A 12,942-nucleotide genomic window follows, 5' to 3' on the forward strand; every position below is an offset into this window, starting at 1 on the left:
GTTTTGTTTTCTATTTTTGAGAGAGAGAGAGAGAAGAAGAAGAATCGAATAAAAGGGAACAAGAAAAGGATAAGTATTTGGTGGGGAGAGAAGGGAAATAAGAATAAGGTTGATGGAATACACTGGAGAATGGGGAAGAAAAAGGAATACGGAGGAGGAAAACGGAAAATGAAACAAAAAAATTAATTTTAAATATTAATAGAGTTAAAATTATATTGAATTATTTTAAGAATATTAAATAAACGAACTTTTTATAAGATAAAATATTTGTTAAGAAGTGCACTTTAAATCTAACTCAATTCCATAAAACTCATTTATAAGTTAAGAACTCATTTATAAGTTAAGGTTTGTATCCACTTATATATTATAAATTGACATTTTCTCTAGTCGACATGAGACTTCCAATCCACCTCTCACGTCGAGGTATAGACATGATCTCAACCATTAGACTAGACATTAATAGGTGGTCTAATAACGGCCTGATAAGGGTGGAACAATATGTCAGACAAATAATAAATACCATGTTAAGTAGTGAACTTTAAGCTTAACTCAACTCCATAAAACCAGCTTATTGAGATTAGTCATTAGTCAAACTAATCCATACCAATGACATTGTAAAAAAATAATTATTTAAGTTATACATTTTTTAATATTATTAGTTAATATATATCATTTAATTGATGTATCCGTATTTCTTTTGTAACAATTTTCTTTTACAACTTTTACTTATATTTGTAATAACATATATTTTTGTTAAAAGTAATGATTATTATTTCATGGATCTCCTTTAAAAAATTAATTACTAATCTCACATGTGTATATATATATATATATAATTTTTAAATATATTTTTGTACTACTTAAACAGAATAATTTCGCATAAATCAATTGACATGTGTTTTTGTTATTTAAAAATATATAAATGTCAATTTTATTTTATTAGAAAGAAAATAACATACAAATCATATTTGACTATTTCTCTTTTAAGATGTTTTGAGATTAACAAACTCTCATCTATTTGAATTTCCTTATTTATCTTCGCGTGAAAAGTTATCTTTCACAAGAAACTTATTAGATAATTATTAAAAATTATATATTATTTAACAGTGTTATTATTTATTATATAGACATAAATTGATGTTATCAAATTGGTATTAGATGTTAAATTAGGCTTAATTAAAGTCTAGTTTCCTAAGATGAGAATAGAATTTGAACTATGGTGCTATATGCTATTAAATTCCTCTTTATTCTCAGGTTCCATATTATGGGAGAGAATGTTAGAAATTTTAACATTAATTAAATGAATGACCAAATTATACTATACAATTTTTTTATATCATAGGCCTTTAAAACTAAAAATATTAATGAAAGATTCTAAGAGTGTGGTTCTTATAAGATATTGTCATTTAAACAAAACTTACAAAAAACATTAAAGTCTTCAAATGGATGAAACGTGATTCCTTATATCACGATAAAAACTATTTAATTATTTCAAATTGAGTATTGTATTAATTTCCTTAATGTATCTCTATTAGAGCTAGGTACGTGAACAAGTTGGCGTGTTTAGACTTAAACTTATATAAATTAATACTATAAAAAAATATGTATATATAACCTGAAATAGATGAATTTTAATTTTTATAATTATTTTTTATTTATTATTTTTCAAATAGCATTTTTTTCATTTTTATATAATTTTTTTCTCTAAATGAATAATTATAATTCTCAGTCCATTTTTCTTTTATTTAATTTTCGTAAACCTGGTTTTATTTTCCTCTTTTTTCAATGGAAAACAGGGTTACAATCTCTCCCACCTTCTCTCTTTCACAGGTTCAAAACATAAGGTCTCCTCTACCCATTGTCCACGTTCAACTTATGTATGTCCGACATGCGTTGTCCCATTCTATTATTAGCATTGCCACCCACGTTGACTTTTCTTATAACCTTTTGAGAAACTAGACTTTGACAACCTTTGCAAAACAACGCACCGGTTAACAACTCTCCTTATTAAACGTTAAATAATACATATTTTACATTTACATTACAAAATTAAAATAATTTTAAAAGATAATCTTTTATACTTTTAAAAAAATAAAAAATAAATAAATATCAAATGAATATAAAGTTTTTATTATTGTCAAAATATTATTTCTGATTTTAACAAGTAACAAAATAAAGAGTCATCAAATTTTATTTGACAGCAATTTCTAATATAATTACAATTCTATTGATGCTCGTTTCTTGGATTATTCTTAGCATATCGTTTTTGATTATTGGATTGAATTTTAATTTTGTGGGAGAAATTCTTCAATATGCTCCCATCTGCCACGAGACCTCGCTTCTGAATATAAAACACTTTTTTTATTTGTTTTGCGAAAAGTTCCACAGAAATGGAATGGTCGAAACTTCAGTGACCAAACACGTAAGAAACAGAGGTGTTGAAAAATATGTAGTTGGCGGCTACAGAACCCTAACTAGGTCTTCGTCGTAACATACGTTTTGAGAGAAAGAAAACGTCTTTGTCGTTTCACCATTGCACACTGTACCACCAACAGGCGGCACCAGTTAACGACAACAGAATCTGCATTTTCCTTGTAAACTTCAACGCGTTATTTAATGATTTCCTACTTCCAATCACCCACATGTAATATATTTATTGGTTTCTTGTAACGAATTTGTATATAATTAATCTTCGACGGGTTTCCTAGACCAGCCATAACTGTTTCTGGATTTTTCAACTTCAGTTTTTATTCAAAGCTGTAACTATTCTAGGAGAGCGTAAAAACTAAAGGAATATACTCATCGTAAGTGGCCATCGAGGAACACATAGGAGAAAAAGTCATCTATCCCTAGCCATCGACTCCTGTTTTGAAAGCTCTGTTCGTGCCATAAATTGAGCAAAGGGATAGCCTTTCCTCTGCCTTTCTTGATCTTTCTCCACTTCCAGACCTTTCTTTCTCTCTCACCTCTTTTTATTTTCTTTCTTTAATCTTCCATCCTAGTTTAAGTCTCAAACTAGGTGAACTTTGTTATATATAAAACACTTTCATTTGATCTTCTTGGTATTGGTCTTGTGACTCTCGAGGTATTTTAATCAGAAGCTTAGTTCGTTGCTTATACAGTTGAGTTGAGTGTTTCATCAAGTAACGTATTTCTGATCGCTTCTTCTTTACAAGATTTTAACTTTGGTACCCATCGTATATACCCATATACAGAGTCATCACGGAATTTGGTGTTTTGTCCCCCAGAGAATGAAGGGCCAAAATAATCAATACCCCTTAAACTCTGTTTCCAAGTTTTTCAATGCTCAATTTCACTTTGTTCGGTTCATCGCCTATATCGTTATTCTGGGCTTTGGTATAACCATTGGGGTTATCTTCAGTTTCTATCTTAGGAACTGCAACTTTAGTCTACAATTCACGCAGTTGTCACTCTCTTCCTTTCCGAGAACACAAATCCTGCCAACACCAACAGCAAAACCAGAAATATCTAATCAAACTCAAATTCAGACACAGATTCAAACTCAAACAGAAATCCTCACAGTAACTCAAACTGAAATTCAAACTGAGAGTGGTCATGTAGGATTGAAGGATTTCCTTCAGCCTCCCGAAGTTGTGCATGACATGGACGATGAGGAATTGCTTTGGAGAGCTTCAATGACTGCAAAGATCCCTGATTACCCGTTTGACCGAGTTCCGAAGGTTGCCTTCATGTTCTTGACAAGGGGTCCTCTGTTTTTGGCACCTTTGTGGGAGAAATTCTTCGAAGGGAATGAAGGGTTGTATTCAATTTACGTGCACTCCAATCCGTCCTACAATGGATCACGCCCGGAGAGTCCTGTATTTGAAGGTCGAAGAATTCCCAGTAAGGTCAGTTTTTTTTCTTATCCAGTTCTTACATTTACTATTCTTTTATTGTCAATTATGGAAATGACTATTTTTTGTGTGGGTGGGATCGTTAACTTAGTCAACGACAAATATATCCTAGGTACCGATCTCGGATTATCATCTACTGAGAACCTATAGCTACCATAATTGGAATGCATCATACAGTATGCAATTTTTTGTTAGAAAAAGAAAAGATCATATGCTGTATTTCGTATTCTATATTACAGATTTCTTGTTATATTCTTGTACTTGTAGCTGTGCAAATTGTTTAATGGAAAGAACAAATTAAAAGCCACAAAAATAAGAATTCTCTATTTTATTATAATCACATTCCCCAGTTACGAGGACTGCAATGTGGGATGCTGAAGCTTATTTTCACCCTCGTCTCTGGTCAAAATTATTTTTTAAAACTTAGAAAAAGTAAAACATGGTCTAAGTTGAGCGTTCTTTTGTTGTTTAGGATCACTGGAACGTAGAACTCATATTGGACATCCGATTAAAAATAAGATGATCGTTACAAACGATCCAATACAGTAATTAGCATTCAAATTGATAGTTCATGTCCCTCCCTTAACTGGTTACAGCTAGCTGCTACTGGATTGGGGAAACATTTCCAAATTAGCAAACCCAAAGTGACAAAAGGACAATGATGTTTACTACCTTTTAGTGTAAATTGTACACCATGTCAATTCTTTACGAATTGATTTATTTGTCTTATCAGAAAGTACTTATCAATTGTGTGGATCCTCTATTACAACCATAATGTCTTGTGTATAAAAAAAGAGTAAAACGAATCTCAGTCCTCACGTAATAGGGTACTACCGTTTTTAATTTTATTTCCATTTATCTAGTTCCAATACCGACAATTTGCTTCTATTTAGAAAGAAACATTGGTCAATACTGTTCATCTCATTATCTGCTATTGTCATAATGCAGGAAGTGGAATGGGGCAATGTGAACATGATTGAAGCCGAACGTCGCTTGCTGGCCAATGCACTCCTTGATATCTCAAACCAACGCTTTGTACTGCTGTCAGAGTCGTGCATACCACTCTTCAACTTCTCAACCATCTACACTTACTTGATGAACTCTACCCAAAACTATGTCATGGCATTTGATGATCCAAGTTCGGTTGGCCGAGGCCGGTACAGTATCCAGATGTTGCCCGATATCTCCCTCGACCAATGGAGAAAAGGGTCCCAATGGTTTGAAATGGACAGAGAGCTTGCACTAGAAGTAGTATCTGACAAAAAATATTTCCCAGTTTTTCAAGAGTACTGCAAAGGTTCATGTTACGCAGACGAACATTACTTGCCAACGTATGTGAGCATCAAGTTTTGGGAGGGGAATTCAAACAGGAGTTTAACTTGGGTTGATTGGTCAAAGGGTGGTCCACACCCTGCTAAGTTTCTGAGGTCGGAGATTACTGTCAAGTTCCTAGAGAGTTTAAGGAATCAGAAATGCAATTATAACGGAGATAGCATCAATGTCTGTTTTCTGTTTGCTAGGAAATTTGCACCTAGTACTGTGTCCAAGCTCACGAAGATTGCACCCATGGTAATGCATTTCTAATACTACCATAGGTACAAAAACAGAGATTACCTTATGACAATTCATTCATTCTTTTTATCTTGTAATTTTGTAACTTTCCGGTATAGACTTGTTTAATCAAATACGGTGAGTTCTCCATTGGTTCCATACATCTGTTAGACTAATGAGAACTGGATGTTTCAAAAACGGTGACAGTCGAGGAAATACAAAACCAATTGAAAGATTTAATACACCTGCATTAGACATAAAAAAACAAGGTACGTCTGGAAACACAAAAGAAAGTGAAACAAATAATTTGGATACCTCCATATTCCTTGACGGTCAAAAAAAGACAACAAATGTCAATAATTAGATAAATTTCGCTAATCAAAGCAGGCATGCTTACTTTTGAAACCCTCTTCATTACAGTCGACGTCAACCATTATTGCACAGACCCAACAATGAGGTTCTTTACCCACCTGCACCAAAACATATTTTTGCCCTTTACCTCTTTTTAGAGCCCTATTATTATGTTAATAACTCCTACATTAATTTAAAGCAGCTTCAATTAGCGGAAAACCTCGAAACCAAAATCAATCTTGGCATTTAGGAAAGTGAGCGAAGGACAAGCATCAAACATATACGAGACTAAAAATAATTAGGAAAACAAAACCCTCAATAATCTGATTTACAATACTACCACCAACCATCCACACAACCTAGTTAGCACCTAGTCCCTTATTTCACTGACTCGTTCCACACGCATCTTCAGACATGGAAGGTGACTCGGAAACAGAGTCCGTCGAGTCATGACACGGCGACACCTCGACCCCACGCAACTCCTCAATCATCTTCACCACGTGGCTCATCCTGGGCCGTTGATCAGGTGCAGCTGCGGTACACGTCATCGCAATCTGAAGCAGCCCCACCATCTCTTCCTCAATATCCTTATACCTCATCAGTTCCAAATCAAACACTTCAGCTGTCCATTCTTCCCTCACCACTGACTGGACCCACCTGGGCAGGTCCACCACCCCACCGTAAGCACTACCTGCACTCTCCACCACGGAGGGGCACTTCCCAGTTAGAATCTCCAGTAGGAGCACACCGAAAGAGTACACGTCAGACTTCTGGGTCTGTTTTCGACCATCCGATGCTTCCGGCGCGCGATAGCCGTTGGGCCTCCCACCCAATGGGCCTGGCCCCGCGAAAACCGAGAGCCCAAAATCAGACACGTGCGCGTTGCCCTGCTTGTCGAGTAAGACGTTGGTGGATTTGATGTTACCGTGGGTGAGTCTAATGGACTTGCACGAGTTATGAATGAAAGCCACACCTCTCGCCGCTCCCGCTGCTATTTTCAGCCTCGTGGTCCAGTCCAGTGGGGTTCGTCCGGGTCCTCGGTTCCCTGTCGGAAGCACATCAATTCGACCATCAGGTTCCATTTAATTACACATTTGCCACTACATATATAACTTTCAATTTCCTGGTGCAAAAACCTCCTATGCACTTTTTGGACATTCAGCTGCCAAAAGATAAAGCTAAAGGCCAAATGTTGCAGGAAAAGAACATAAAGCACTATAGTTCTCCTATTCTTTAATTTTTTTATTATTGAAAAGCAGTCCAAGACAAAGGAAAATCAGTCTGCATGTTACAATACATTGTCCCGATTCCCAGGGGTTTATGATTGTGATTTGTACAACAACTGTTCAGTTAACAGTTCCTTTATCTACAATTGCTGGAAACAATGTATTAAAAAATTACTACAACGTTGCAAGGAGGGAGAAGGGAGGAATCATCATAAAGAGAACCCACCCAATGCACATGGTTCATGATCAAAATTTGAAGGAGACTCGTAAGTGGACCCCCCCCATGAAACCAACTACATCTAACCTACATAGAGGGTAACCTACACACGCTCTGGGTATGGTCCTAGTTGCAACGAAAATTAATTTCAAAGCAGTTAACCCACTCCTGAGCTGAGGGGCAGCTAAAGAACAAAAAAAAAATGTAAAATTTTGTTTTATTTCATTCATGTGGCCTATGACATACAAGCAGACAAACAGAAACAGTGATGAAGGTGCAAATGAAAAAACGAAATGACGTAGGTAGGTTAGAGATACCGTGAAGGAGCCAGAACAAGGTGGCATTGGGCATGTAATCATAGACCAGCAACTTCTCCTCGCGCGCAAAATAGTAAGCTCTCAAACTAACGCTATTTGGATGCCTTAACCTTCCCAACACCTCCATGTGTTGCTCGAATTCCCTCTTCCCTGTAATCTGCGCGTCCTTCAGTCTCTTCACCGCAACCACGTTCCCATCATCGAGCACTGCCTTGTACGCGGTCCCAAACCCTCCCTTTCCAAGCATTTCCGCAGATGCTCGCAGCAAGTCCTCTAGTTCAAACCTTTTCTCACCCTCGAAGAACACCATGCGACCCCTCTCAAACCCTCCCTGAGCAGGGTACGGACTTGACGAATACACAATCTTCTCACTCTCAAAAAGCTTCGTTCCCTTCCCTTCTTTTAACTTGTAGTTTCTCCAGAAGTAACAATACAAAAGCAAAGACACTATTGCAAGAACCAAAACATCACCAACTATAATAGCTATAAGCGCCACTGGGCTTATTTTAGAAGCACCCTTCTCGTGGCTTTTACTACTTGACGTTGGTGTTGACGTTTTTGGCATTGAGCTTGGTGAAGATGATACCGTAGGCGTTGGGCTGTTATGGTTCTGTGGTAACAACGGCGAAGCAATGGCGCCTTCTGATCCGGGTTTGGTTGGGTCGGATGCGCATTTTTTAACTGGAGCACCACAGAGAAACGGGTTTTGCCCGAACGATGATTCGGGGAAACTTGATAACGTTTTGGGTATCTCGCCGGAGAGGCGGTTGCCGGAGACGTTGAATTCTTGGAGGTCGGGGAGGTTGAAGGCAGGAATGTGGCCGGAGAACTTGTTTCCGTCGAGGCGGAGAGTGAGGAGGTGGGTCAAGTGGGAGACCGTCGCCGAAATCTCGCCGGAGAAGTTGTTGTTGGACAGATCGAGTCGGTAGAGGCGAAAGAGCGACGTGACGGTGCCTGGAAACTCGCCGGAGAAGGCGTTGCGAGACAAGAAGAGGAGTTTGAGGGCGGTGAGGTTGGAGAGGTCGGGAACGGGACCGGAGAAATGGTTTCCTTTGAGACTGAGAACTCGGAGCTGAGTTAGAGAAGTCAAGGGATGAATGGAGCCTTGGAGGTCGAGGTTTTCGAGAACGAGTCGCGAGACACGGTCGCCAATGCACGACACGCCGCTCCAGGAACAGGGGTTGGTGCTGCTGGTATTCCACGTTGTGAGCTTCTGGGAAGTGTCTGAAGCGGTTTTGAAGGTCACGAGAGCGTCAAAATCTGGGTTACTGGAACCTTGAACCGTGAGAAGAAGAAAATGAAAAACCAGAAAAGGAGCAAGGTGAGAGAGTCTTGCTGCCATTGTTACTCTCAGAGATATAGAGAGAGAGAGAGAGAGAGAGAGAGGGAGAGAGAGAGAAAGTAGCGAGAGAATAGTGTTTGCGTTTGAGGCTGTGTAAAAAGGTTGGTGTTAAATGTGGAATTAATGTGAAAATGAAAGGGCTTAACGGTAATGGAAGGAGAGTAATAATTTGGGTGGAGTTATTGTTATGGAGAGAGGGATTAATTGAAATGAGCGTATTGTGTTAATGCAGTTCGTGGTTTTGGTGGTTTCGGAATACTGACACATCGTTCTGCCTCAAAAGACTATACTAATATGCAACTTTTTGCTGTTACGTTCAACTGAAAGACCACTCTGTCGTTACTGTTCTCAAATGTTTATGACCAATAATGAATTGTGTTATTATTGGTAAGTAGTGGTACTAATCTTTTATTATTTTCTAATACGTTTGATGGAGACTTCATAATTTATTACTTTAGTTTATATCACTTTTCACGGTACCACATCTAAGAATAATTTTAGGTACTTTTTTTCAAAAATTTATGTATAGTTATTAATATACGCGATTATACCATACTACTTACTAATATGCTTCGATTATAATATTTTGTTGATTTAATTTTGAAAAATTAAGCAGTAGCAGAAGATAAATCTGGGATCCAATAGTAAGTTGAATTATAGTATTATGGATGATAATCGGCTTCACATTTTGGTTTTGGACTTACATGCACGTGTTGTCCCATTTCAACGAAGCTTTAAATACTTCTCTTTCTGCAAATGTTGAGCGTTTTCTTCTTCTCCGTCCTTTCTCCATCAAAATCTTCTTCATATTTTTTTTGCCCCTCCATGGGGAACTTCACTTTTTATGTTGCATAGCTTTGCATCGAGAAATGAAGAGTGGAGGACCAAAAACGGAGTTCAAATATGCTATAAATAAAGCTCAATATGACAGAGATAGATCTTGGACTCAGCTGCCAAACACTTGTTTATTTAATCTTTTGAACTAATACTCAATTATTCATTTTTTATTGCTAATTGCTAGAAGAATTGTTCAGAACTGAGGAGATCCGTGAGAAGCTACCTTTCTCTCTCCCTCTCTATGTGATCCGTACTAGAATCAGTCTGCCACCAGCTTACTCTATCATGCCATATTGATTAAAATACGACTCTAATGCTTAGTTCACATAACCAATCCATTAAAATTGAAAAGAGTATTATTTAAATAATTCTCTCTAAATTTAAGTAACCTTTATATGTATGTATAACTTATATTAAATAACTTTTTTATAAATAATTGTTATTTACAATTTTCGATGTAGATGTTCTCACACGTTTCGTACCATTTAATTTGTGTTTAGTATACTTGAAATAATTTGAAAAATAAGAGAAAGAAAATAGTTAAAATGATATTGTTTATCTGAAATGAAATAGAGCAGGAAAAATGGTGAAATTTAGGTGTTCTGTATTTAATAGAAAAGAAAATAATTTTCTTTATGTATGACTATTATATTCATGGATTTTATTTTAATTTTTGTGTATAAATATCGTATGTTTAAATGATTTACATAATGAATTATGTAGGAATGATAATATTTTTATGTAATCTATTTAAATAAAAATCAGGGTTTCGCAATCATATAATGGATTATGTTCAGTTATTTGGAAGCACCTAAACAGATTCCAATAACAAACAATGTCAAAACTACACAGAAAAAGTCATGAAAACAAAAAAATTCATGTTGCAAATGCATTCATATGCTTTGTAATCTAATCGTCAATAAGAAATGGACTTTACCTGATTCAATGATAAAGAATTGATTTATAAAATTGGTTTATAATATTAATATATTATAATTTTATTTTATCTTGTAAGATTTTTAAATCATTTTTTTTATACTAAAATATCGTATATTTACATCGAAAACATGAAATGTGAAAATCAAAAAGATATAGTGTGATAGACTTAAACCTCAACTAAGATATACTATTGTAACTTTAATATTATATTGAAGTAATAAAAATTATAATCAATTCAATTATACACAACAAACTATGTTAAAAAAAATCAATTTATTTGGTTAATTAGGTTGTAAGTGCACCTTTGCATAGTTATATTAAGAAGAATCAATTTATTCTGTTACGTTGAAAGTAAATTTTTTTGCTATTTATTTGACGTGATAGATTAAAAAAGTTTACTATCAAATCTCCTCTCATTTATCTCTAAATTCACTCATATAAACAATAAAAAATTTATCTTTTAAATCATCTCAAATTCCCTCAATCACTCTCCTCCAAGTTTATTTAAATGAACAAAGCCTTATGCTGTGTTCGTTTCAAGCGAATTTACTGTTTAGAGAGATTTGCGAGCGAGGAATTGAGATGTGGTTGGCGTTCGTTTGCGCGGATTGAAGACGATGGAACGCGATGGATTTGCGGGATTGCATGATTTGGACATCTTCGCTGAAGTGAGGCGATTTGCGGTGATTTAAATGACAATTACATATTTGCCCTGATAAAGCAACTGAAATTAAAGGTGTTATATTCGGTTACGCGTCGTTGTATTCGGTTACTGTGAAGCACATTGTATTCGGTTACCTGGGGGAGGAGAAGGAGAGTGAGAAAGAACAGCTTGAGGGGAGAACGAAGAGAAACGGTAGGAGGAGGTTCGAAAGTGAGGGGCGAGGAAGAAGACGGAAGCAATCTGGAGGGGCGGCGGTGGAGGAATGAAGAAGGTATTGAAAAGGTTGGGAAAGATGAAATGGAGAAACGGCGACAGACAGGCGTGAGAATGAGAATGTAAGATGGAATGGAGAAACGGCAAACAGCGAATCAGTGCCACCCTTTCCATCACTGTTTAGCTTCTCTTTTCTTACCTTTCCAATCCACGTTACATATCAAACAACACAATCCCCAATCCCCAACCCCCTTCTTCCATCTAAATATATCATCATCACCTTCAATGAAAATATCCTTGCTTCTTCAAACTTCTAAAACTATTATCTTTTCTTATAAAATAAATAATTATAGATTTAAATAAATCATTTTGGTATTGTAATGTTAATTTAGTTTTAAAAAAAATATAAAATAAAACGTGTGATTTCAAATTATCTATTGAAAAAAATCACAAGAAATGTTTTCTTTAAAACAAAAGGAATAACATCCACACTTCCTCCTGTATACCACATATCACATTCTCAATGACTATAATTTTTTCTCAAACTAAGAAAATGTCTTTTAAGAAACAACAATGTATTTTAGTTTTATTCTTATACTTTATTTGCATTAAAAAAGGAAAAGCAAAAGAACGAAAATGAAATCATTTAAATATTTGTAATTAGTTTTTATCATTCAAGGGCAACCAATTTTAAAAATTATTTATAATTTTTATCTTTTTATAAATATTTTTACAATTAAATATAACATTAATAAATAACATTTTATATTATTTTTATAATTAGGGGTATTTTGGTAATCTTTAATTTTTACTAATTAAACTAAATTTTTAAATCTATCACATCAATCAAATTCTACACTAATTTTCACAACTTTACTTCCAAATCCACTCTCAATTACCCACAAATCCACTCAAAAAAACAACTAAAAAATTACCCTCAAATCCACTCAAATCCATTCAAATCATCTCCCCCAAATCATCTCCCACAAATTACCCCAAAAGAACACACCCTTAGTTATATTGTAAGTCTACTTTTGTTATTTAGTTTTCTCTTATCTTTTTCTTTACAAAAGATCAATTCATCAACATTATTCGTTTCCTTAATATAATATCAAGAGCTTGATCTCTCAATGGTCTCTGCTTCTGCAAAATCTCACATTTCCCTCCCTTTTCAAAACTCTTCTAACCCATCAACGATTATTTTCTACCCTAAGAAAATTTCTTAGTTTGGTAGCAACAAATTCTTGTACCATCAAAAGTTTATAATTCTTGAAATTTCTTGATGGCACAAATGTGCCTCTAAAGTTTGTCACTACTGAAGATGAAGCAACTACCAACGTTAATCCTCAGTTTACGAAAAACATCATCATCTAATATTTATGTGACTTATCGCTTTGATGCCTTAAATAT

At 35.4% G+C, this 12,942-nt stretch overlaps 2 protein-coding genes across 2 annotated transcripts; one reads left to right on the plus strand and one right to left on the minus strand.

Moving 5' to 3' along the window:
• The first annotated feature begins 2,535 nt into the window (after positions 1 to 2,535).
• LOC108326222 (glycosyltransferase BC10) lies at positions 2,536 to 5,585 on the plus strand. Its single transcript, XM_017559593.2, has 2 exons — positions 2,536 to 3,869; positions 4,824 to 5,585. The coding sequence occupies exons 1-2, from the start codon at positions 3,252 to 3,254 to the stop codon at positions 5,457 to 5,459; spliced, it is 1,254 nt and encodes a 417-aa protein (XP_017415082.1). The 5' UTR covers positions 2,536 to 3,251; the 3' UTR covers positions 5,460 to 5,585.
• A 416-nt stretch (positions 5,586 to 6,001) lies between these two features.
• On the minus strand, positions 6,002 to 8,955 carry LOC108326221 (probable leucine-rich repeat receptor-like protein kinase At1g68400). The gene is made up of 2 exons (XM_017559592.2): positions 7,538 to 8,955; positions 6,002 to 6,822 (listed from the first exon to the last, which is right to left on the minus strand). The coding sequence occupies exons 1-2, from the start codon at positions 8,877 to 8,879 to the stop codon at positions 6,161 to 6,163; spliced, it is 2,004 nt and encodes a 667-aa protein (XP_017415081.2). The 5' UTR covers positions 8,880 to 8,955; the 3' UTR covers positions 6,002 to 6,160.
• Positions 8,956 to 12,942: the final 3,987 nt, after the last annotated feature.

The sequence above is a fragment of the Vigna angularis genome, chromosome 3 (assembly GCF_016808095.1).
Source record: "Vigna angularis cultivar LongXiaoDou No.4 chromosome 3, ASM1680809v1, whole genome shotgun sequence".
NCBI lineage: Eukaryota > Viridiplantae > Streptophyta > Magnoliopsida > Fabales > Fabaceae > Vigna > Vigna angularis.

Excerpts from the sequence above, each read along its gene's own strand:
- LOC108326222 (XM_017559593.2), top strand. The coding sequence starts at position 3,252 with ATGAAGGGCCAAAATAATCAATACCCCTTAAACTCTGTTTCCAAGTTT. Across the intron at positions 3,870-4,823 it reads GTCGAAGAATTCCCAGTAAG|GAAGTGGAATGGGGCAATGT; the intron begins GTCAGTTTTTTT and ends GTCATAATGCAG.
- LOC108326221 (XM_017559592.2), bottom strand. The coding sequence starts at position 8,879 with ATGGCAGCAAGACTCTCTCACCTTGCTCCTTTTCTGGTTTTTCATTTT. Across the intron at positions 6,823-7,537 it reads CTTGTTCTGGCTCCTTCACG|GGAACCGAGGACCCGGACGA; the intron begins GTATCTCTAACC and ends TGCTTCCGACAG.